Consider the following 24,816-nt stretch of genomic DNA (forward strand, 5'->3'; position numbering starts at 1 on the left):
AAATTTCAGCTTTCAAACTCAGCTTTGGCATCACAGGAATAAATTTCTTAAAAAAAAAAAAATTAAAACATATGTATTAACATACCTTATCAAAAAGAGCAATGTATAAAGAGAAGCCAAAGCGATCCTTCAGGACAATTTTGTCTGACAGAGCATTGCAGAGCTCTTCGGCTGTGGTGGCGGAGTCAGTCAGCAGGGTCTTTGTGGTGCCGTCCATGAAGGTCACCGGCAACATGATGGGTTTCTTAGATTTAGTGGCCTGGAGGAGGAAAGAAAAAGAGATCCAGCCAAAAAGAATTCACATTTTCCAATGAATTTTCCCAAAAGTGAAATCTAATGGCTTTTGTGGGTCCTTAAATACCTGCAGCTCAAGCCAAGAAGGAGGCTGGGTTCTTGTCTTATTTGCAAATGTTCTTCTCAGTCTCTCCTCACAATAAGGCGCATAACCAGGCGGGCCACTGTTAATGAATGTCCGCAGATACTAGAGAAATTGTAGATAAAGAAATTAAATGGTGAAAAAGAGTTAGGCCAGATTTTAATGATGCATATGAATTTTTTGGTTTAGGATCATTAAAAATGCATGCAATCTTATTTCCTGCAGACCAGGCAAAAATAAAAGTTTTTTTTTTTTTTTACTTTGACAAATTTTTCTGAAGGAGCAAAGCAGCCCACACAGAGGGACAGCAGGATCCAGCCGCGGGCATGGCTGCTTTTGGATGTACTCTGGCTCAGCTGTTTACAGATTTGACAGTAGATCTCATCTCTGAGAGAGGAAACAATCCCAGATGCAATATAATTCAGATGAAATGCAAATTCAACAGCAATAATTATGCATTTGCCATGTACTGACCTGAGAGCAGGGCGTAAAATGCCATTGCCAATGATAAAGTGGAGCTTCTCTAAATTGGAGGTGGGTCGGTCTTCCAGCATGCTGTTTCCCTGCAGACAATAATCGCTGTCGGTTAGCCGTCTGGTCACCTAACAGGGGCAGGAATAGTTTACTTTCATTCAACAAAAATACTCATTTATAATGTTACAAAATATATTTTTTTTCAAATAAATATTATTCTTTTAACTTGCTATTGATCAAAGAATCCCGAAAAAAAAAAGTACAGTATCATGGTTTTCACAAAAATATTAAATAGTACAACTGTTACAGACCTCCTCTGTGATCTTTGATTTCTTCTTTAATGTGAGGGACACCAGCCTATGCCGTACGCTGTTCCTCTTCTGGATGTCAGTAGTGGAACTCTGGAAACAATGAAGAAACTTTCTTAGATGTCATTGCAGTAACACTTTACAATAAGGTTTAAAGGTGCCATAGAATGCATTGATACAATATTTTAAATTGTTCTCTGATATCTACATAGAAGGTATGTGGCTTAGGTAAGGGCAAAAATTCTCCAGAAACATTTATAACTCTAGGATTTGTCCCTAGAACGAAATGGTCTGTTATTGGCTTATTTGGAAGGGTCGTGAATAATAATGTTGAGCTCTGCTCTGATTGGCTGTTTCACAGTGCGGCTCAATGTGGAGCTCTGCTCTGATTGGCTGTTTCACAGTGCGGCTCATTTCAGTAGCTCACACAGCAGGAAGGAAACACAGGGAGGAAAATATATATTTCAATACTTTCTCGTACAGTTGTATCGTTGGGTAATTATACTGTACATAAAATGCGGGCATCAGGGAGCCGCTATTAATATGCGGGGCATTGAAACTACTTTCGAATGCACGATCGCTTTTTACTTTCGAGATTTGTAATCGAACGTGCTCTGTGTAAACTACTTACCACACATTTTACAAGATCAGATGCTTGTCAGTGGTGCTCAGGATCTGTAAATCATTCGCCATCATCCTCAGCCATCTCTCCTTACTCTGTTTAAGTGGTAAGTGAAATGTACTGCAATGTAACAGGCTTTCCCTAACAAGAAGCTAACCATGTCCCTTTAGTGGCTTGCGTTATTTTATTAGAACACTTTATTTGCTCTCCGTGCCTTTCTGAATACAGACACCAACCCATCCCTGCACTTCACATCCCCTGCACAGCCTGGAACATAACGTTTATTTCCATGATCTGCCATTTTCGCCGTTGTCCACTTGTTTCTTCACAATACCTGCAGAACTTCTGATGATTCGGCTGGCCAAGAACATTGGTATATGCACATTTTGGGGGCGTACATATTATACAGTAAAGAACTGTTATTATTCAACTATGCCAAGGTAATTCTATGGCACCTTTAATTTAACATTAGCTTTTGCCTTTGGTGTCAATAACTAACAAAGAACAATAAATTTTTCACAGTATTTAGTCTAGGTTAATGTTAATTTAGAAATACACTGAGTACAATACAATGTTTGTGTTTTATTATATGAGTAATAATGATGATGTGAAGATTAATTCTCATTTTCACAACCATTTCACAATCATTGACCCACCACCTCACTTGTCTCACCTCCTCATCCACCTGCAGGGCCTGCAGCTCCCTTTTGTAAGTCTTCTTCCCCAATGTCTCATAGATTTTAGTCATAACTGGAATCTTCTCACTGCCGTCACTAATGCTGATATGATATTTGGGTTCAGGAAGATCTCCCATAAACCTCAAAACAGTGATCCACACAGCCAGAGCAGCCTAAAGACATAAAAAAACCTTATATGGTCAAAGCAGTATAAATATTAAACAGTAAACCTGTAAACAATAACATGTCTAATAATCTATATTATTAATTTAAATAATACTTTAAAATAAATAAATAAATAAAGCATACTAGCTGATCTCCTTCATCCTCATGGAACAGCAGAGGTTGTTTCAGTGGCCGGCGTATATATGTATGTGTGGCATTTCCCTGGAAGTAGGTTGCAGCAAACTTCGCAAACTTATACTCTGATAGGTCTTCCTCTTCATCATCAGGAAGTGGAAGAGGTTCATCAATGACTTCCTCAAACTGTCTTGGAACTTTTTCGAGATCCTGTCACATCCAAACAAAATGTGATAAACAAAGATAATGTGAAAGCCAGGCAATGTAAGTTACAGAGATTAATAGTCATAAAGTCCCACACCTCAAACCCTTCTGGTGCTTCACCCTCCAGGTTGGGAAGAGAGTTGGCGCTGCCCAGGAATCCAAACATCTTGTCCACCATGTCAGAGTCGTTGACCGGCTCCTGTTTTTCTCTCTCCATCTGCTCCAGAAGCTCCTTTTTCCTTCGTGTCTCATCCCGCTCTGCCTGTTCTCTCTCCCTCTGCTCTTCGTCGAGCTGGGCCAGACGCTCCTGGTGCTTCCTCTCTGCCTCTGCGTGAGCCCTACGTGCCGTCATCTGGTTCCTCAGATGCACCTCTTCAGCCAGACGCTGCCGCTCTGCTTCTAACCGTCGCTCCCTCTAAACAGAATAAGAACAAACTTTATTGCAACACAGTTAAGTATTTGCTTGTCTGAAGGATGGATGGATGGACAGATAGACGGATGGGTGGGGTAGATGGATTAATGGATGGATAAACGGATGAATGGACGGGCAGACAGATTGGTGGATGGATGGAGTGACGGATGGATGGGTGGATGGACGGACGGATTTATGGATGTACGGATTGGTGGATGGATGGATGAATGAATGAATGAATGAATGAATGATGCATTTATATAGCGCTTTATTGTGTATTGCTGTACACCCAAAGCGCTTTACAATCATGAGGGGGGGTCTCTCCTCAACCACCACCAGTGTGCAGCATCCACTTGGATGATGCAACGGCAGCCACAGCACAACGACACCAGTGCGCTCACCACACACCAGCTACAGGTGGAGAGGAGAGAGAGTCATAGAGCCAATCAAGTGTATGGGGATTATTAGGAGGCCATGATTGACAAGGGCCAGTAGAGGGAATTTGGCCAGGACACCGGGGTTACACCCTACTCTTTACGATAAGTGCCATAGGATTTTTAATGACCACAGAGTCAGGACCTCGGTTTAACATCTCATTCGAAAGACGGATGGATGAATGGATGGACGGACGGATTGGTAGATGGATGGACGGATGAATTGGTAGATGGATGGATGGACAAATGGACGGATGGGTGGGTAGGTGAGTGGCTGGATGGATGGATAGATTGATGGATGGATGGACGGACGGGCGGGTGGATGAATGGATGGACTGGTAGATGGATGGATTGGTGGTTGGACATATGAATGGACAGATGGATGGATGGGTAGGTGGGTGTATGGATGGACGGACTGGTAGATGGATGGATGGATGGATGGTTAGATGCATAGATGGGTGCATAGAAGCATAGATAGATAGATAGTAGATTTACCTCCAGTCTGAGACGCTTGCACAGTCTACGTGCTATCATTCCTCGTGCATAAGCCTGGATTGTCAGGACAGCATGGAAGCGCTTTGAGAACGTCCGCCGCACCAGGAAGCCACGGCACCAGGCCTGGAGCAGAGTGACGCGTTTCCTGGATGCTTGGTATGCTAGGTACAACTTCCGTGACCTATACAAGGCCTGGAGCCGCAAGAAACCTACACACATCTGAAATGAAAGCATAATTATAATCAGACAAAACCTCAGTGCATATTACTGTATGTCTGCTAAGGTTTCACAGAGAGCATGCCAACTCACCACAGCGTAGTGCTTTCTTGAGATGTAGCCTCTCCATATTCGCTGGATTAATGTCACAGCCTTTCTAACCCTTAGGAAGTTAGTTCTGGAAAACAAAGATGTTAATTTGAAAACTTTGTATTAGGTGTTAATTTTTTTGTTTTTTGTCTGCTCTTCTTTTTCTCGTACCTCTCTTTCTGACCTCTCACAGTCTTCTGGATGAGAATGACCTTGTCAGTGATGGCTTTATCTCTTTCAATTTCCAGCTGCATGTCATGATGATCCTACAGCAAGTATAGACCAAGTATACAATTTGTCACAAATATAAAACAAAGCCAAATCTTCAGAAAAATGTTTATTTATGGCAAACCTTCAGAAAGATTTTTGTCTTTCCTATCTGCCAGTCATCATCTCTCTGCAGAACTGACACAAGAATGCGCTGAGAGGTCCCTCGCAGATCTTCCTGTAAGAGGACACAGATTCAGAGCTACCTCCTAACAGTAAATTGTCAGCACTTGTCAAAAAATATCACCAGATGACAATTCTAAGAGAGTGCACAGAAAAAAGCTTTCATAAGAGTTGTCAAGCATACAACACACTCCAGACCTGCAGGTCACATCTGTTGACTGCATTAACACAGCAACCCTTTAGACTCGCCTGTTTGAAGGCTGGTTTGACCCCAGGCATAAGAACCCGATAACGGTCCACAAACTCAGCGAATGTGTAGCGTATGGGATATCCAGCTCTGCGTATGCGGATAGTTTCCATCATCCCGGAGTAGCGCAACTGCCTGACACACAGTCCTCTATCAAACATCTGCAGAGAAGAGAATGAGTGCTGGTATTCAGGGCTCAGTACAATTTTTATCTGCAAAATTAGTATTATATCTTATGTTAAAACAACGTATGTTATTATTGATTTATACAATATATAAATTCATCTTTTTGTAATAATTAAGATTTTCATAAACTTTAAGCATATATCTAACAAAATGTAACTAGAAAAAGTAATAAATAATATTCTATGCAAACAACCCTAGTAAAAAACAAACTATGCAATAATTGATTGTACCTGCATTTATTGTATTAATTGTACCTGAAGGATACTTGTAATAGTTCCACTTTAGCACAATCAAATATACTCCAGTATATCTTTAGTTGGACTTTAACACTACCTCAGCACAATTAAAGTGCAATAAGCACAAAAATAGTTGTTCCAATTTAGCAGACTTTAAGTATACCACAAGTACAATTGCAGGGTATTTTTATTAAGCACATAAATATGTAAATGTATTCGTAGAATACTTGGCACAAAATTAATGTATTTCAAATACATTTAATATATTTTCCACAAAGGAAACCCCTTGATATCAATTTAACTTTTAAATGTAATTTGTTTTAATTTGTTGATAATTTGACTGGAAAACAAGACAAAATAAAAAAGAAGAATTTTAGATTATTTTCTAATCTAAATCAATCAATCAATCAATCCATCCATCCTCAATACCATTTGTCCTATGTAGGATTGTTGTAGATAAATAAATAGATAGATAAATAAATGCATAAATCCACCCATTCTCTATACCATTTGTCCTATATAGGGCTGTGGTAAAGAAAGATAGAAAGAAAGAAGGCTGTGGGCCTTCACATCATCCTCATTGTTGAGCCTTAATTAAATGTTTAAATTATCTGCATCTTATCTTCAAACACATACAAAGACACTGTTTTACTCACCATGGGCTTTTTGAGCTCATTGGGTTTAATACAGCGCACAAAGAAAGGCTGGCACATGCTCAACGTCCTCATGAGCAGCTCGAGTGAGCGTTTAAACTGACTGCTCAGAGTCGGGGAACGCTTCCTTGTCTCCATTCCCTGAAAACACAGAAATTCTCAAACTCACAAGAGAGGACCTCACACAAAAACACACATCACACAAAACTACAACAAATACCCATACTATAAACATCACAAAGACACCAGTTCACCTTTCTGTGTGGCCCTTTTTTGGTCCGATCTTTTCTTCTTTCTTTCCTTCCTTTAATAAATGTAATTTTTTCATACTCTCTCTCTCTCTCATCACATTTCTTCAGGATCTTCATTGGTTGCTTGTATCCTTCTCTGTCTATCTCTCTCTTGCGGTTATTCCATACACTTTACATGCAAATGCTTTAAGAAGGCATTGTGAAGAAAATCTAGTAGTTTCTCCCTTCCTCAAACTTCACTCAGCGCCAGGAAAAAGAGTAAACGTAATTTCTCTCTTGCAAAAAAGAAAAAAACTCAAAATAATGCTGAAAAACACCAATGAGAACAAGTCGCATCTAACTTGAAACAGAATCTGTCTGTGATGACTAACGTTTTTCCTCAATTCATCTGGAGAATAATGCCGCTGTTAGAGCTATTAAATTATTCTGTCAGCGTGCCCTTACCGACTACTTCAAGAGAACAGAATTTCCAAAAGAGAAGAAAACCACAGGAATGAGTTTTAGTAAGGGACTATTGAGAAAATGTAGTTCAATAGGAGTCTGAGAGGGACACAAACCACGCCATTGATTACCTTTTGAAGGGATGCAGTGGGCTCCAAATAGCCACACAGAAACTGAGGCCAAAAATAAGGTAAAAGATTGAGGGACAGAGTGAGGATAGAAGAGAGAAAGAGAGAGAGAGACAGAATTGAGCCAAGTCTGTTGAGAATCAGCCAAGAAAGATTAGGGCTGACATCACCAGAGAGAGAGAGAGAGAGAGTGAGTTACAGCAAGCAGGGTTAGTCAGACTGTGCTGACCCTGTCACACAGAGTCATGTTAAAGAATCAGGCTAAAGTTGTCTCATTTGTAGCACTCACTTCTCTCGTTCACTGTGTGTTTTTCCAAGGGCAATTATACTAGCTTTTAATATGCAACCCTGACATAAACCTGCATGGCCAGCATTTGGCCCTCAGAGATCTGCGGCCTCGCTGGCGTGTCATGAGCATATTAATGCTGAGCAAATATGGATTCGGTATTGGAAAAGGGCATCACCATAGCAACATCAGCTTGGAAGATCTGCTTGATGAACTTGTTTTTAGACGAGTGCACGAGTTGGATGATGTCACTGTGGAGGCTGTCTCGGTTTTTTTCCAGGAAACCTGAACAATGAACCAGGAGAGGATTAGGCTAACTTTTCAATGGAAACATAAATATTGTCATTCATATTTTATGTTTTTTTTTTTTTTTTTTTTTAAATATGATGAATATGGGATAAAGTACAGTTAGAGTCAAAAGCGTGTGTCATCCTGATGGGGCTTAATGATGCAATAATGACAGACTGATTGGATATTATTCTTGCTTGCTTATTAAGCAGAAATTTAGTAAATAAAGATAATATGGTCATGAAGTGTCGATTTGAGTAGAAATTAGAGACTGAAAAGTGGCAAATAATTATATTGTATAATTTTAAATACATTGCACTACTGTTCAGAAGTTTAGGGTCTGTAAGATAATTTTTTTTCAAAGACACCTCTTATGCTTTACCATTGCTGTATTTATTTGAGAACAAAAATCTGTAAAAACAATAATATTGTGAAATATTATTCCAATTTAAAATATCTGTTTTTAAATTTAACATAATTTAATGTAATGTATTCCTATGATGGAAAAGCTGAATTTTCAGCAGACATTACCCCAGTCTTCAGTGTCATATGATCCTTCAGAAATTGTTCTGATATGTTGATTTGGTGCTCAAGAAACATTTTTTATTATTATCAATGTTGAAAACAGTTCCGCTTAATATTGTTGAAACTGACCATTTTTAGAACTCTTTGATGAACAAAACACTGTCACTCTTGATCAATTTAATGTATTCATGCTTGTGCATGTTTTAGCGTATGAAAAAATATTTATATATTATGTTTATAAATAGAAACAATTGTTTAATTATTCAGGATTAAGGATTATTATTATTAATTATTCAGGATTCAAGATTTTTTTTTGTGTATGTGACAAATAAAAATCTTGAATCCTGAATAATCATATAACTCATATTATTAACAACATTATCTCACTTTGAGAAATTACTGTATTCTCAAAAATGTGCAGTTTTTAAGAGATTAGAAACTGAAATTATACATGCATTAGATCTTTTTGTATTTAAAGTTTTGTAAAGAGCTATACAAATAAATTTATTATTATTATTAACTGTTTAATTCAGCAATGTGTACCTTTAGTTTCATAGTGCACCACTCCAGCAAAGTGCTGAATGCCAAACTGGGTCTCGTGACTGTGCTTAGGAGGAAAGTAGTTGGTATTAAGTTTGTGCTGGGAGTTTAGCTTGTTCAGCATGGTAGCATCTGTTCCCTACGAAACACAGCATGAACAGAAACACAAGCACACAGTCATGGCTATATATCCTCTATTCAACTGAAATGTTGTAAGATAGAAACTCAAATTTTACCTTTGGGAACTTGCTCTCCTCATCAATAAGGGACATGATATTCATAGGTTTGATGGCAATCATATCCAAGGCATCCTGGTTGTCAGTGAACTCGATGTGCTGCCAGTTGATATCTTCCAGGTTGTATTCCTCCTGCTCCAGCTTGAAAACGTGGCGAACAAAGAATTGCTGCAGGTTCTCGTTTGCAAAGTTGATGCACAGTTGCTCAAAACTACAGCAGGAATGAATAAGATAAGTACCAGTTTGACCAAAAAAGGCCTTATAGGTGCAAGACCTGAGGCAGACCAGTAGTGTTTGCAGAAATTAAAACAATCTAGAATTTTCTATTTACTAGTACTCACCTGTTGATAGTGAAATTCTCAAAGCCGAAGATGTCGAGCAGGCCTATAGACCTGCGAACAGTCTTGTTTTCTGTGGAAGGAGCCCTATAGATGGCGGCATTGATTTTATCCACTATCCACACAAATAACCTGCCATAGATTCCCTGATGGAGACAAACATTATTGGATATTGATGACTTCTGTGACAAATTGAGAATCAAAACTGGGCTGTTTATTAATTTGGAACAATCTCACCTTGACAAAGGCGTCACGGACATCCAGCCCCTGCTCCACGCTGAGAGGGGTGGACACACTTTCACCCCTGGTGATCAGTGTACGCGTGGTCAGACATGTCATGACGTCCTGAGGGTCTACCTGCAGAAAGAACCAGCATTGTCCATTGACAGTAGACCAAATCAATAACTGGTCAACGGCGAATATATTACGATATGTTGGCTACATTAAAAAAAAAAAAAGTTTATTCATAGTTATACTACAATATTAATATATTTATTTAATATACCAATACACTGTTAAAATTAATGTTCCGAAATAAGATTGTTTTTTTTTGGCACAGTATAGATGTGAAACAGTATTAAAATTGGTTAATTTATTGATTATTATCAAATTAGATTAATAGGGTTGAATTCAGCTCATTATAATGACAAAAAAAAAAAAAAACTCTTGGGAACACCTTACTTAAATATAAGCCTTATGTATAATTCATTATAAAAGTATTTTTATATCATTAATTATGCCTTATAATGCACTTTATAATGAACAATCTCATGAATAATTGTAACCACAGTTAATACATTATAATGCTTATCAAATCATTGTTACACTATATATTTTAAATTTGGTTTTAATTATTTATGACCAGATATAATGTATTAAAATGCACATTATGAATAATTATAATGCATTATAGCCTCTAAAAACCCTTTATAACGCATTATACATAAAAGCTTTAAGTAAAGTGTTACCAATTTTTTTAATATTAACAGTGTTTGACTAATGCATAAATTATAACATTATTTTATGCTCTAACTTCTGTCAATGCAAAATCTAATTGAGCCCACATAACATTATTAAATATTCATATAGAACTTATCCATTTATTTATTCATAATAGCATTGAAAGTCAAATTTGATAATCTACAGAACTTTTAAGAGAAATAGAAATTTTACAAGCAATAAGACACTTTTTTAACAGTGTAATTAAAATATGGTGCACTGAAAAGTATATTGATTCTCAAATGTCCCTTCTCATTATGCGTGTGATGTTTTATATCTTACCACCAGGGGGCAGACATAAGCAAAGAAAAGATTTTAAGAGACAGCATTGAGCCACAGCCATTTAAATCAAACTGAAAACAGAACAAAGATTGTGGCCAGTGGAAATATGCAGAAAGACGGAAAAATCAAAGACTGACAGCAGAGTGCTGCCGGCAGGGAGTCTGAACAGACTCGTTACGCTGTGCCATTGTCTACGATAATAACATTACAATAAAAGTCTGATGCTCATTAATGACTACATTTATCTCGAACTCCCCTCCCTCAAGTACACAGACAACGCAGTACCACAGAGCTAATGTGAGAGATGAATCTGAACAAGACAGCAGAAACAAATCCCTTCAAGTAACAGCAGCTTTGAGATGGCAATAAATGGATGCAAAAATGTGATTAAAATAAAGCTAATAGACGTACAGAGTTAGTGCAGAGAAATGACCTTTTACTTTATTCCCATTCCCTATTCTACACAATTCTTCAGCGGAAAATATTCAGCGAACGTTACCTGACCTTACCTAGGTTGTGTGGTCTATTGGTTAATGTTAACTAAAGCTATTTGAGCATAATTTTAGCAACTCACATTCAAGTCTCGCTCCATTCTAGTAATGAAGGCCCACTTTTCACCATTCACTTCATTTCTTAGCTTAAAATAAAGTCTCAGACTAGAATATCTAGTTTCTATGGAAGCTCGATAAAGTTTATAATAAGAAAGTCACATTATGAGAAATAAATATACACCGAGAGATATAAGGTCATAATTGTGAAATACAAAGTCCTAATTACAAGAAAAATGTTGCTATTGCGAAGATATAAAGTAACATTGTGAGATATAAAGTCACAAATATGATAAAGTTGCAGTTATTAGATGGAAAATGTACAGTTAAGTCAAAGTCACAATAATGCAAAACAGTCAAATTGTGAGAAAGTCACAATGTGTGATATAAAGTTGCAATTATGATAAATAAAATATCAGTTGTGAGATAAAAAGTCAAATTGTTAAATATAGTCACAATAATGTGCAACAGTCACATTTTGTGATATAAAGTCGCAATTACAATAACTAAAACTGTATAGGAAGACATATTGTGAGATAGAAAGTCACAAAATCAAGGAAGACTCACTTTGTGAGATATGAAGTCGCACATTACGAGAAATAAAGTTGCAATTAACTTTTTATTTATTTTTTTCACTTTGAGTATCCATATATTTCACTCAAACGAATATCACAGTACATAAATAAAAAAATGGGTTTCAAATGGCCATTCGTGTGACTTTAAAGCTCTCTCGTGCATTCACATGAACCTCACCTCCAACAACGTGGCTGCTTTGGCCAGGTCAGGTGAGCGAACCACCACACAGGTATCCAGGTTCTTCAGGGTTCGAGCTGTTGGGGCAACACAAATGATATGTGCAATTTAGCTCGTCTGTCACCTCTTGTGGGTGAACAATTATTAATAATAACATCTTCCATTAACACTGTGCACCTTCAAATCGCAGGTTGCCCATATGCAGGATGGCAGCCAGCAGTTTGGAGATCTCCCAGTTTTCAATGTCAGTAAACATCAGGACCTTCATGGCTGACAGAATGCTGGAGTACTCCTTCATATCATTCCTCCCCTCACACACTGTACAGTTTCCCTGAATGACAGGCCAAGAGAGAAAGAGAACGGACACGTACACATACACATACACGCAAGCTTTTACACACTCTCTTTGTTCCTCTACTGCCGCTAGACATATCAACAAGCAAGATATGTTTTCTTGTTATATTAACGGAAAAGTTCACTCAAAAATCTGTTGTCATTTACTCTTTCAAACCTCTATGACTTATTTTCTTCAATAGAACACAAAAGGAGAAATTTTGAAGAATGTCCTGGCTACTTGTTTCCACACAATGAAGGTGAATGGCAACTGTTACTGTCAAGCGCTAAAATGACAAAAAGCACCATAAAAGTATAATAAAGCAGTCAATATTATTTCAGAAGACTTGGAATACAGTGCACAATTAATTTGGGCCACTTATATACAACTCTATGCCATTTCATTTGTCATTGGAGCAAGACAGAGCCAGTTTTGTTTTCTTCAGAACAATTACATTTTGTGTTCCACAGAGGAATACAGTCATAGAGGTTCAGAACTACATGAACTACATAATTTCATCGTTGGGTGAACTATTCCTGTAATGGAAAGATCTATTGAAATGCTTACATAAGGTACAAGACACTGCATTAAAGTGCATTAGTTGTCTGATAAAAACAGGCCCTCACCATAGTAAGATAATTGTAGTCTGTGGCCAGGCCCAGGCCTAATTTAGTCTTCTGATCAGGGCTCATGCCTGCTAGCATACAGTAGAATACATGGTAGTTCCTCTCATTGGCTGCCTGCAAAGACAGTTAAATATAATCCTATCACTGACATCCATAATTAATAGCATGATAAAGAGACTCATTCTGCCGATCCCCTCTCACCTGTCTACAAACTCTTGATTTCTCCAGCAAGTACTGCTCGAACTTTGCCCCTTCGATAGCTCCTCGCTTGTTGAAGTGAATGTCTACGTATTTTCCAAACCTACTGGAGTTGTCATTGCGTATGGTCTTGGCATTACCAAATGCTGTGGGAACAGGGTAAACAAAGGAACAAATCTCAATCCCACGGTGTTAGACATTTATTGAAGACACAGAAGAACAGAAAAGTATTTGCTGTAGTAACAAAGCCCTGCTGACTTTCATACATTGTAACGGAGGTTGTCTTGTCCCAAAATATAACAAAAGTAAAAAAAACAAAAAACTATCTGAAGCGGGAACCGAACCCGGATCACCCGTATCCTAACCGCAAGACCAAGTCTTATTGACAACGATGGATGCACACAGACTTTTCTGGACTCTCAGATCGAAAGCCTCAAAGAAAAAAAAAAGACAATCGTTATTGTTGTTTGGGCGCCAGAGAAGTATATTATACCTGCCACATTTCTATATTAATTTAATCCCGGATAGCAACAGAAAAACAAAACCATCCACTACAGACAAACAAGATAAAGACGAAACAAATGCAAACTACAGGAAGAGTAATGCAACTTTCTTTGCTTTTAATGAGGTAAAGTTATTATATTCTAGACAAGTTTTTTTAATCTCCAAGCACCACAATTCCACTTTAAAAAAATAAATAAAAAATAATCGAGCAAAACAAAAACAACACTTTTTAAATATGCCAAAATGAGTGCAATGAGTGTATGGGTTACTGTAATGAGAGGGAACACTGACCAAGCTGGCAGCACGGGTGGCTAAAAGGGACTCGGGAACTGTCTTGGCTCCTTCCTTTTTTACTTTTACTTTTAGTCATTTAGCAGACGCTTTTATCCAAAGCGACTTACAAATAAGAAAAAGTAACTAAAACTAAAAGTTAGTTTTTACAGCTCCAAATCACCGATTTTAGGAGCATGGTGCGAAACTCCAGTTCAATCCCAGAATTTACAAAGAGGCATTCAATGGCCAAGAGAAATGCCCGTTAGCAACAGGCTAAACAGGTTGCACCACCTCCTCTCCACGATCCGCACACTCCGAAAACGAAAAATTCACCCGGCCACCCGCAAGGACTGCCTCCAAAAAGGTACATAACTGGTCAGACGTACTTCCCTCCAGTCTCTAAACCTCGCACTATATACACATTGACTCCTCCTCTTAATTAGTGCTCCGTCCAATCCAAATACATTTCATTTGGAAGGCGGTGATAGAAAAAATGAAAATAAACAAAGGGGCAGTACAGAAAATATCTGTAATGCCACAACATGGTTGAACAAATTTGTGAATTCAAGGCTCTTTTTTCAAATCATGAATTGGAATTTGAATTGAGAATACACAGCAGAAAAATTTCTCTCTCTATATATACACACACTTTGTATATATATATTCCTGTCTCTCATAGCTACAGGGTGTGACTACCGAACATCTTTTTTTTGCAAGCACACTTTTTTGGGAGTTATTCCATAACATTTAGCTTTACATGTGTACCACTGTTCAGAACTGTGCTAGCTAACCACGTGCTGATTAACATCTTTGAGACAGGTTCAAAAGTTTGTATCTAAAATTGTCACTACCGAAACATTTGGTGGAGTTTCTGTAGTAACATCTTTGTTTTTTGCGTGTTATCCCATAGAATTGTCACTACTGAAACAGTGACTAAAGGGAACACATCATCCTCATATTTGGGGGAAATAAACTAAATTTTAGAACAGTTTTTTGTATTTTAGTATGTTTTAGTAGTGTTTTAATATGCGAGTTAAAATTCTGTAATGTGATGTGGTTGCTACCAAAGCATTACGGTCACTACCGAAAATGTGCTGTCACTTCTGAAACATTTCTTGTCAAAAATAAAGTATACTGAATTATCAAGATGTTATGATAGTTTGTTGTTCAATGTATATTCAAACTAATGAATCCTTAAATTTGAAATCAGTATGATCAACTTTTTGTCTTTCACAAAGACAAATTGGATTCAAAATACAACAAATCTCATAAATTACATTTGACATATTGTTAAAAATGTAATTGTTATTGATTTACCTCTGTAAAAATGTAAATAAAATAGCATATATATATTTCTGTCATGACAAATCTCGGAGGGATTGGCATGGTAATGTACATGACAATGTTAATGTATTTGGTCTTGGTGGAATAGATCTGCTACGCTGCTGCTGCGACAGAGCAAGTACCGAGACTTGCTACTGCCAATACATCCACAACATGCTGCTGTGAGCATGTAAGAAATACTGTGCTGCAAATATAACATACATAAAATAACCCCCCATGGCATACATGAATCACCTTGTTGCAGATCTATACAGGTGGAGCTGGGGAAGGTGGAGGGTTTCTGAAGCACTCTGCGAAACTGCTACAACAATCACTAGTTATATATTTGAATGTTGAGCAGAGAGCTCATTGGCTACCGATGCAGGAGAGAACCAATCAGCTGTGCCATGTGATAATCATGTCATTAGGTCAGATTGAGTTAGACCTATCAGACTGAACCATCTATAGTTTCATGCCAGAACTCTGTATATATATATATATATATATATATATATATATATATATATATATATATATACGTATAGATATATATATATATATATAATGTAGATGTAAGCAATAGGTCTTAATAGGTCAATATAACCCTTCTAATTAAATTATTATTAATGTGTTTGGGGAGAGGACAAATATCCCAAAACTTTCTGAAAATACAATATGAGAATTAACTGCAAAATGAATAGAAATGTGTACTATGCTTGGATATTATACAATTTGCATACATACAATTTTTTTGGACAAGCTACTGTATGAGTGCTACTGTATGAATAATAACTGATGTATGACAACTAATTCAGAAAAATGAAAATTTAAAATATATTATTAATTTTATTAATGCATATTATTTTATTATTGTATTAAAAAAACTATTGAACTGTATTAAACATGATTTTTATTCCTACTTTCTTAAAATAAAATTCAAATTACAAAAAAAAAAAATTCCTACTAATTTTAAAGGAATATTCAATTCTATTCTGATTGGTGTACCACCCTCCTTTCACCATATAGTGTAATTAGCAAGTGGCACAAGTGTTATTTTATCAACAGATTTTGGTAAACAAACAGCCTGAGTTCTGGCTCAAAGCCTGAAGCTTGCTCATGATGTGCATGATTATGCATGTGAGAAGCTGGGCATGAATCCATAAGTACTGATAAGAAACAAGAAGCGTTAGGCCCCGTTCACACTGACAGTGATTGAATTGCTGGAGGTCACAAGCCACTTCAAATCAAGGAAAATCGCCAACTCTCATTAAAAATTGATGATGTCCGGTTGCCTCATCACTCTACATCACATTTAGTGTGAATGCTCCTTTACTAATAGGGTGTAGAGCAGATCACAGGGCCATGTTGTGACCTAGCACTGAAGCTACAGCTGGCAATCACTAGATCAATGTCAGACAGGTAGGGTTTATGTCATTAGGTTTAGAGATGATCTGACCTTCTAAAATAGGGTTGGCCTCCAGAACCTGCTGCTCAATCCAAGAGTGTTGGCTGCTGATAGCAGCCAGGAACTGTAAGATGAGTTTGGTGCTCTCCGTCTTCCCAGCTCCAGACTCACCGCTGAACACGCACAGTCAACACAGTTATGGGCATTAACCAGTGAATTACAATGTGGTAAAAATAAACAACACTTAAACTTACCCTAAACATTTACAGGCTGTGATTTACCTGATGATGCAGCACTGGTCCTTGTTGTTTCTTTGCATACTGAAGTAGCAGTTGTCTGCAATGCCAAAGATGTGTGGCTGCAGCTCTCCTATCTTTTTGTTTGTGTAGAGGCGGATCTGATCAGGTGTGTAGATGGGCAGGAGCTGGTATGGATTCACCGCTATTAGGATTGATCCTGTGTAAGTCTGAAACACATTATTGTAAACACATAATGGAGTGTTTACAGGGCTCCAGACTGAAAAAAACAAACATTTGCAACAACAATTTAAAATCTAGGCACTGCTGGTGACGATCAGGAGAAATTCGCATGTGTAAACACAAAGTTTCACTATCTCCTGAGGTAGCGATGTAGCAACGAATACACAGCAATCTGTGATATCTGATAAACAAACTCCTTAAGTGTCTGTTCTGAATCTGCTCTTTTTAAGTTAGACAAAAAGATTCACAAAACAGTTTTAAACTTGTTTGCAGTTTGAATCAGACTCAACTTTCTGAGTGAGATAGCAGAAGTGAAGAAGCAATTGCATGTAATCAGATGCATATGTAAAATAACACATTCATCAAACATTAACAAATTAAATTTCAATCCAGGAAGTGGTATAAGACTGTGCAAGCTCTAGGGGTGTTGATGGAAGTGATCTACTTCATCTATGATTTGATCATCATTCTGAATCCGATCCTGATGTAATCTTTTACAAAAACATGATTTCTCAGCTTTTTGTTTCAAACGTTACTTTTTTTCCATGAAACTTGCCCACATTAATTTTTTGATTAAAAAGAATGTATAAAGTTAGAATAAAACATTTACTTTAGTTTAAAAACAGAGGCTCTGTTCTTTCTTTTGACAAAATACATGCTCAGATATTCATACAACAAAATATTCTGGGGGCAATGATTTTTTCCTAAAAATGATCAAAAATGCTGGCAGTAGTTGGAATTTAAAAACACTGGAAGGGAAGGAGTAAAAATACTTTCCTCAAAATGCAGATAGAAGTATTATAAGTAAGTTTAAATATTAACTGTATTGATTTTTTAACACTGTATATGTATGGCATTTGTATAACTTGCTGTTATCATGATGTAGCATCATAGTTTTTCCTGTTCCTCTTTCAAACTGTCAAACAGATGCCATGACAGAATTTCCATGTTTCAGCTCTTTTGCTGAGTTGAATAACATCACTGAAACCTATATCTTTAATACCATCAAAATACAAATTTGGACAAAGCACAGTTTAAGCATTTTGGGTGACAACCGGTGGTCTTTATGAATCAGTCCGACCCATCAATTTACTACAATGATGAGATTCATACCTTCAAGAGGGAGCAAGTGAAAAGAACCTGAAGATTGAAAAACCTATGACTTTCTAGTTAGATAAAAAGTAAACAAATCTGAGCAGCTAGAACACATTTCCATTCAAATGAATCCTAGCAGTGGTGTACCTCATGAAAAGAGGAATGACCCTAAAATAGGATATTTTGCCTATGTCAAGTAAGTGAAACGATTCAAGCATTATTTTAAAAGCCTATGACAAAGTTACAATGCATTAGGTATTCTAGTGGTGAGAACAGCTAAAGGGGATTCATTGATGAAACAAAATAAAAGGTCACATTTCACAAAGCCAATTTTCTGCACACTGAAACAAAAACAATGAGCAAAAAAGCTATACCATCAAAGAGACCAAAACAAATAATTCATTCAATCTTTTTACGGAATGAAAACACATGCCCTGATTTCACATTCTTTAAATGCTACAACGAAGGTCAAATGTTTTGATCTCCATACATTGTACAGTCATAAATCAATGCCAATGTTCTAACGAAAGTATATTTTTCTGAATGAACAAGCTTTGGAGCATAAAATCTTAAAAAAATGCATTACAGCAACGTATAATTTATGCTAAGCAGAAACAAGCCAATTCCATCTGAAATTTAAAGTCAACATTTTTCTGTTTTTCTACCCATTTTACTTTAATAATCTGGTGTAATTCTTTGTGAAAAACATCAACTTGAATTTGACCAAATAAGCCCTAAATACAAATCTGACTATTGGTTAACATTATTCTAAAGTCTGTGTGGTCTAAATGTTGTATTTTCTTGATGCAATGTGAGATGTTAAAGGGAAAGTTCCCCAAAAAAGAAATTTACCCCATGATTTACTCACCCTAAAGACATCCTGTGTATATGACTTTCTTCTTTCAGACGAATACAATCAGAGTAATATTAAAAAAATGTCCTGGCTCTTCCAAGCTTTGAATGGGGATCGAGATTTTGAAGCTCAAAAAACTGCATCCATCCATCATAAAAAAAATACTCCACATGGCTCTAGTTGGTTAGGTGTAGCATAAGCTCCGGTGAGAATATGCTAGTCTCATGAGAACCATGTACGACAATTATTATTAATAAGATAGAGATAACAGTTTATAAAGTTTTTATTGAAAGCAAAGGATTTGCAACTAAATAAGTCTTTTTCACTTTAATTTATGTTAATTATATCTGTTCCAATACATTTGGTAACATGGAAAATGGGTGGGTTCAAACAAAAGGTGCTATCTTCTAAATTGTGTATCAGATCCAGATGAAAATACCTGTAAACAAAAGCTGAAATGTTAATCTCTCATCTCGTATTCATCTGTTGATGTCAAACCCAAATGTTTTCAGTCTACAGCAAAAATAAAGGAATTGGCCTTTCTGTTCCAATACTTTTGGAGGGCACTGTATTTTTCTTACAAAAACTTTATTAACCCCCCAGAGCCTTGTGGAGTACTTTTTATGATGGATGGATGCACTTTGTTGGATTAAAAAAATCTCAACAGCCATTCACTACCATAATACATATTAAAAGAGCCAGGACATTTTCTAATATAACTCCAATTGTATTCGTCTGAAAGAAGAAAGTTATATACACCTAGGATGGCTTGAGGGTGAGTAAATCATGGGGTAATTTTAATTTTTGGATTTTTTAACCCAATCACGAAGTTTCCCATGCTGCTTTAGATTCCACAGTAATAAAATGAACATCACCAGCCAGAGAAATGTTAAAGGTCACGCTTACATATATGACCCTGTCGTTGTAACGGATCAGGAGATTTCTGAGGATACCAGCTTCATTCAAGTCCCCGAGACGGATCATGTCCTCCACCCCATGAATGGAGGTGGGGTGCATAGGTTTGATGTTTGTAGCATTCTGAAGAGAGATCCGGTGCTCCTACATAAGGGGAAAATACAGACTATTACTAATAAAACACATAAAAAATTCACAATTCAATTAAAGGGGTCATCGGATGCCAATTTTCCACAAGTTGATATGATTCTTTAGGGTCTTAATGAAAAGTCTTTAACATACTTTGGTTAAAATTTCTTAATGGTTGTGTAAAACAACACCCTTTTTACCATGTCAAAATCAGCTGTGTTTTCTGCGTTCTCTTGAGACTGTTTACTTTAGCTTCGGAACTTGCTAACTGGCACGTTATTAGGAAAGGCGATTTGCAAAGATTCATAAAAGAACCTCACTTCTTCTGTAGGTGAGGCTGGATCACGAATGATTCGTGCGAACATTAACGCTTTTAGGTAGATCGGGGGTGCATCCCCTTCAAAAACTAAGGTAATCCACTGCGTCTTCAGCGGCTCACATGTCGGGAATAAATGATGACTGCTATGTTCATTATTACATCCAACAACAAAACACCTCAATTGCTTAGTAGCCATTCTTGTCTACACCTGCCCCAGCATCGAAACAATGGCGGACTGATGACAGCTCACTCAGGGCGGGTCTAAGGAAAAATGTCAATCAACAATCGTGGGAGGGGCCTGGGTCTGTGTGACGTCACACAGACAGGCAGCTGAGAATGGATTGATATGAGAAAGGGGAAATGATTTAACGAGATAAAAAAAAATACACTGGGTGGATCTTTATAATTATAGGGTGGTTGTGAACACACTGCCAACACACATTTAAATTCAAACATCTTGTAAAAGTTAGTGTCGCATCTGATGACCCCTTTAAACCTCCTTTCTGTTTGGTAGAGCAAGAACAATTATAGTTTACTAACTGGTCTTTTCTCACATATTGGGCACTAATAAGAGTAGTTCACACTTAAAGGCCCACCTTTCCTTCATCGTCCAAGACCTGGATATGACCCGAGTCACAGAGTTTGACCACGGCGCCAACAGGGACGTCAAAATCATGGCCTGTTCCGAGGTCCAACCAGACATAGTCCCCCTATGGGACAACCCATCAAAAAACAAATCTTTGTCATTGGAAAAATTCACGAATGATTGCAAAAACAATCATTTAAAGGGATTGTTCACCCAAAAATTTAAATTCTGTCATCCTTTACTCACCCTTCACTTGTTCCAAAGCTGTATGAGTTTCTTTCTGCTTTTGAACACAAAATAAGACATTTTGAAGAATGTTGGTAACCAAACAGCTGATGGTAGCCATTGATTCCATGGTATTAGTTTCCATATTATGGAAGTCAATGGCTACTGTGAGCAGTTTGGTTACCAACATTCTTCAAAATATATTCTTGTGTGTTTGACAAAAAAAAATAAAAAATTTGGAACACATAAATGATAATAGAATTTTAATTTTTGGGTGAAAAAGTAAAGAAGTTGAACATTGAGCAAGAGCATAAGAACCTTACTTGTTGCAGAATGACCATGTTTCTGGTTTAGAGTTTTGACATTAGAAGTCACCATGTGAGGGACCTATACTGGATAAAAACAGAAGGAGATAAAAAAAAAATATATATATCAAAAATTAAATGTAAAGTTAGATCAAATAAAAAAAGATCAAAACAAAGGTCAAATAAACCTGCTGTACTGTATGAAACTAATAAATATATCTATAGGAAAGAAACAGACTGTCCGTGACAGCACATTCCATACCCTAGGACTTTGCAATCAATTATTAAAAAAGATATTAAGATCTTTTTAATAAAAGCAAGAACCTGTGAGCCTGTATCAGAATAGCCTAAGTGTTCTCTGAAGACACATTTTCTAGAATCTGATCAGAGATTCTCACTGCATCATAAATTTTTAAAACTACCCTGTTGGGGCATATTTAAAATTACAATGAAGGAACATTTCCACAATATAGCTTTACTAGAAAGGATCTACTGATCCCCAGAATATTAAAGACCAAAAACATCTTTAACTTTGCAGAGCACAGAAGAGCTAATTCTTTTAACAATGTGGGTCAAACTACAAAGTAGACACTGCCCCAGACAGACTAGACCAAACATACAGTACATAAAGGTAAGCAGAACTGTTCCATGAGCTAAAATTTCTGTTTTTAAACACTACTTTATAGAGGAACACAAGTCATTAAACACCAGGAATAGGTCAGCGCAGACATACAGCACATTAATCCTAAACCCATAAAGTTCATCCCTGCTTCTTCTGGCATGACACTTGTATATTAGTAAACTAATATTTTACATTTTTAAATATTTTAATTGATGATTATATTTTTCATTACTATTTTCATCTGTGAAATCTGTGATAACAACAGAGACATTAATAATAATAATAAAAAACATTGTTAGTAATGGCAGTTCAGGTTTATATTTAGTATATGACATTTTAAATAAGCCATAAATAATTTTGCAAATAAAAAACAAACAAATGAACAAATAAATGACTAAAAGTTATGTTTCATTTGATACATTTAGATGACCAACAATTTCTTATCAATATTTGAATTCTACTTCTCTGTAAACAACACTGTATCTCTTGTAAGATTGGTTTCTTCTCTACTGTCCATACACTACCATACAAAAGTTTGAGTTCAGTAAGATTTTTGTTTTCTAAAGAAGTCTCTAATGTTCTCTAAGGCTGTATTTATTTGATCAAAAATACAGTACAAAAAGTAATACTGTAAAATATTACAATATAAAATTATTTATTTAGTATATTTTCTATTACATTTTTTAAAATATTTTTTGTTCTTAATTGTCTAATATATTTTCTAACTTAATATATTTAAAAATGAAATGTATTCCTGTGGCAATGCTAACTTTTCAGCAGCCATTATTCCAGTGTTCAGTGTCACATGATCCTTCAGAAATTATTTTAATATGCTGAATTGCTGCTCAAGAAACCATTTCTAGCTTTGTCAAGCTTTTTACCAAACTGAAAGTTCAAAAGAACAGTATTTATTTGAAACATATTTTTTTCTAACAATGTCAGTGTTGTTACTGTCATTTTTCAATTCAATTATTCAAATACAATAACTGTACATGCATCCTCGCTGTATAAAAACATGACTTACTTTTAAATAAACAAAAATACATAAAAATATCCTCAACACTGGAACGGTAATACACTATACATTTCCTATAAGCGCTACATGACACCCTGAACAAATTCTGTATCACAGGAAATGATCAGTCAGGTACAGTTGAGGATGCTAGATCAGCCACTGTGGCATCCCACCCTGCAGTGAAAACCACAAATCAGGGTTTATTTTAAGATAAGATTGAGACTGTCCACACCGTGGTTGTTAGAAAGACATTATCAGTATCATTCAGAATGCCTTTTAAATAATATACCTCTTGTAGCAACTTCCTGATACCAAATATACTTGATGTATGTATTAACACCCTGTGCTACTGAGGATAATTACACAGCTGTGGAAGCAGATCCAATAATAGTTTTATTCAGGGAGAGCTTCCTCAAATCCTTACACACTACATGTCATTACAACCAGCATGAAGTCCATGAAACCCACAAGTCAATGAGCTTCCCTCACTGATTTAAAGGCTAATAGACTGTGGTCTGGAATTAGTCACTTACAATGACAAGAAGAAGCTAATGGATTGAATGTTTCAATGATTGACAGGCAATGACATAACTGTCCCTATTATAACACTGAAAGAGCCATCAGGGGTGCAGATAGACAGCTTAGATGAGCCTGTGCACTCTGCTAATTGGCCTGGAGAGTAGGTCAAAGGGACAATTTGCACTGTCAACCCCACACAGATTCGTCTCTAAGCTTTTCACCACCGTGATTAAGTGGCAACGTTCAAAAATAACTCTGTAGTCCTTCTCTGTATTGACAGGGTTTTGTGCATCTTTGAATGCTTTTCAAATTTTCAAATTAATTACCATGTATACCTCCTTTTCTTTTAAGAAGAAAAGATTGGGGTTTTACAGTAAAACCCAATGGAAGTGAATAATTACTATTTCAATAGCATAACCACAAGATGTAAACACTGTGAGTTTTAATTTGAATTTTCTGTGAAAAAAAGCACTTTGTTTAAATTTCTATCCAATTTTAGAACTTTTTTTTATTTTTATTTTTTTATTGTGCAAGTAAATAATGTGACAATGTTTACACGTGTCAAATACAGAATCCCATGGACAAAACATATAACATATAAATAAAAAACATAGGCTAAGTAAAGAAGGTGACAATATTTATATGTGCCAAATATAGAATCACTTGGACAAACAAACATATACAGTATACTGATAGCCAACATTACAAGTCCGTTCTGATTAGCTCCTGTATTTGCATTCATATGTCTGTGAGCATGCATGCATGTATATGTGTGTGTGTGTGTGTGTGTGTCATTGTGTCTAGGGTGGGGAAGGAAGCATACAACTGAAATAGTGTCTTAACTGATTAATAACAGATATAAGTAGTATAACTTATACATAAAAAAAAGAAATAAAAAAAGGAGACAACAAATGTTATTAGCACAAAATGATTTAAAAGGCTTTGCAGTGCTAATAAGACAGAATTCTTAATTGAAGTGCTTTAAAATGATACGCTTCATATTTCTTCTTTTAAATCATCTAAAAATTGGCCCTATTCACTTCCATTGCAAGTTACTTGCTGTAATTAAAGAAAATAACAGCCAGGTCAAACACACATATGTGTGGATGGATGGATTAGAGCCCTGCACAGGGCTCAAATTTAGGCCCTAGCCCGG

At 36.4% G+C, this 24,816-nt stretch overlaps 1 protein-coding gene across 1 annotated transcript in view; it reads right to left on the reverse strand.

Annotated features, from left to right (window-relative positions):
* The window catches only part of LOC306855903 (unconventional myosin-VIIa-like), a gene marked incomplete at its 5' end in the record, with an annotated part of 34,552 nt that extends 13,012 nt beyond the window's left edge, over nt 1-21,540 (reverse strand). The window contains 28 exons of the mRNA XM_079394854.1: nt 86-259; nt 362-481; nt 637-763; nt 851-978; nt 1,162-1,251; nt 2,454-2,630; nt 2,767-2,967; nt 3,059-3,376; nt 4,303-4,521; nt 4,612-4,696; nt 4,780-4,874; nt 4,961-5,053; nt 5,248-5,406; nt 6,324-6,461; nt 7,605-7,711; nt 8,783-8,918; nt 9,016-9,226; nt 9,357-9,499; nt 9,591-9,710; nt 11,936-12,012; nt 12,113-12,266; nt 12,896-13,009; nt 13,097-13,239; nt 16,650-16,771; nt 16,880-17,064; nt 19,932-20,084; nt 20,985-21,098; nt 21,523-21,540. Of these exons, the coding sequence (XP_079250980.1) occupies nt 86-259; nt 362-481; nt 637-763; nt 851-978; nt 1,162-1,251; nt 2,454-2,630; nt 2,767-2,967; nt 3,059-3,376; nt 4,303-4,521; nt 4,612-4,696; nt 4,780-4,874; nt 4,961-5,053; nt 5,248-5,406; nt 6,324-6,461; nt 7,605-7,711; nt 8,783-8,918; nt 9,016-9,226; nt 9,357-9,499; nt 9,591-9,710; nt 11,936-12,012; nt 12,113-12,266; nt 12,896-13,009; nt 13,097-13,239; nt 16,650-16,771; nt 16,880-17,064; nt 19,932-20,084; nt 20,985-21,098; nt 21,523-21,540 (3,921 nt within the window). The remainder of the gene's footprint in view (nt 1-85; nt 260-361; nt 482-636; nt 764-850; nt 979-1,161; nt 1,252-2,453; nt 2,631-2,766; nt 2,968-3,058; nt 3,377-4,302; nt 4,522-4,611; nt 4,697-4,779; nt 4,875-4,960; nt 5,054-5,247; nt 5,407-6,323; nt 6,462-7,604; nt 7,712-8,782; nt 8,919-9,015; nt 9,227-9,356; nt 9,500-9,590; nt 9,711-11,935; nt 12,013-12,112; nt 12,267-12,895; nt 13,010-13,096; nt 13,240-16,649; nt 16,772-16,879; nt 17,065-19,931; nt 20,085-20,984; nt 21,099-21,522) is intronic.
* Nucleotides 21,541-24,816: the final 3,276 nt, after the last annotated feature.

Source organism: Barbus barbus (assembly GCF_936440315.1).
Source record: "Barbus barbus genome assembly, chromosome: 36".
In the NCBI taxonomy this organism is placed as follows: domain Eukaryota; kingdom Metazoa; phylum Chordata; class Actinopteri; order Cypriniformes; family Cyprinidae; genus Barbus; species Barbus barbus.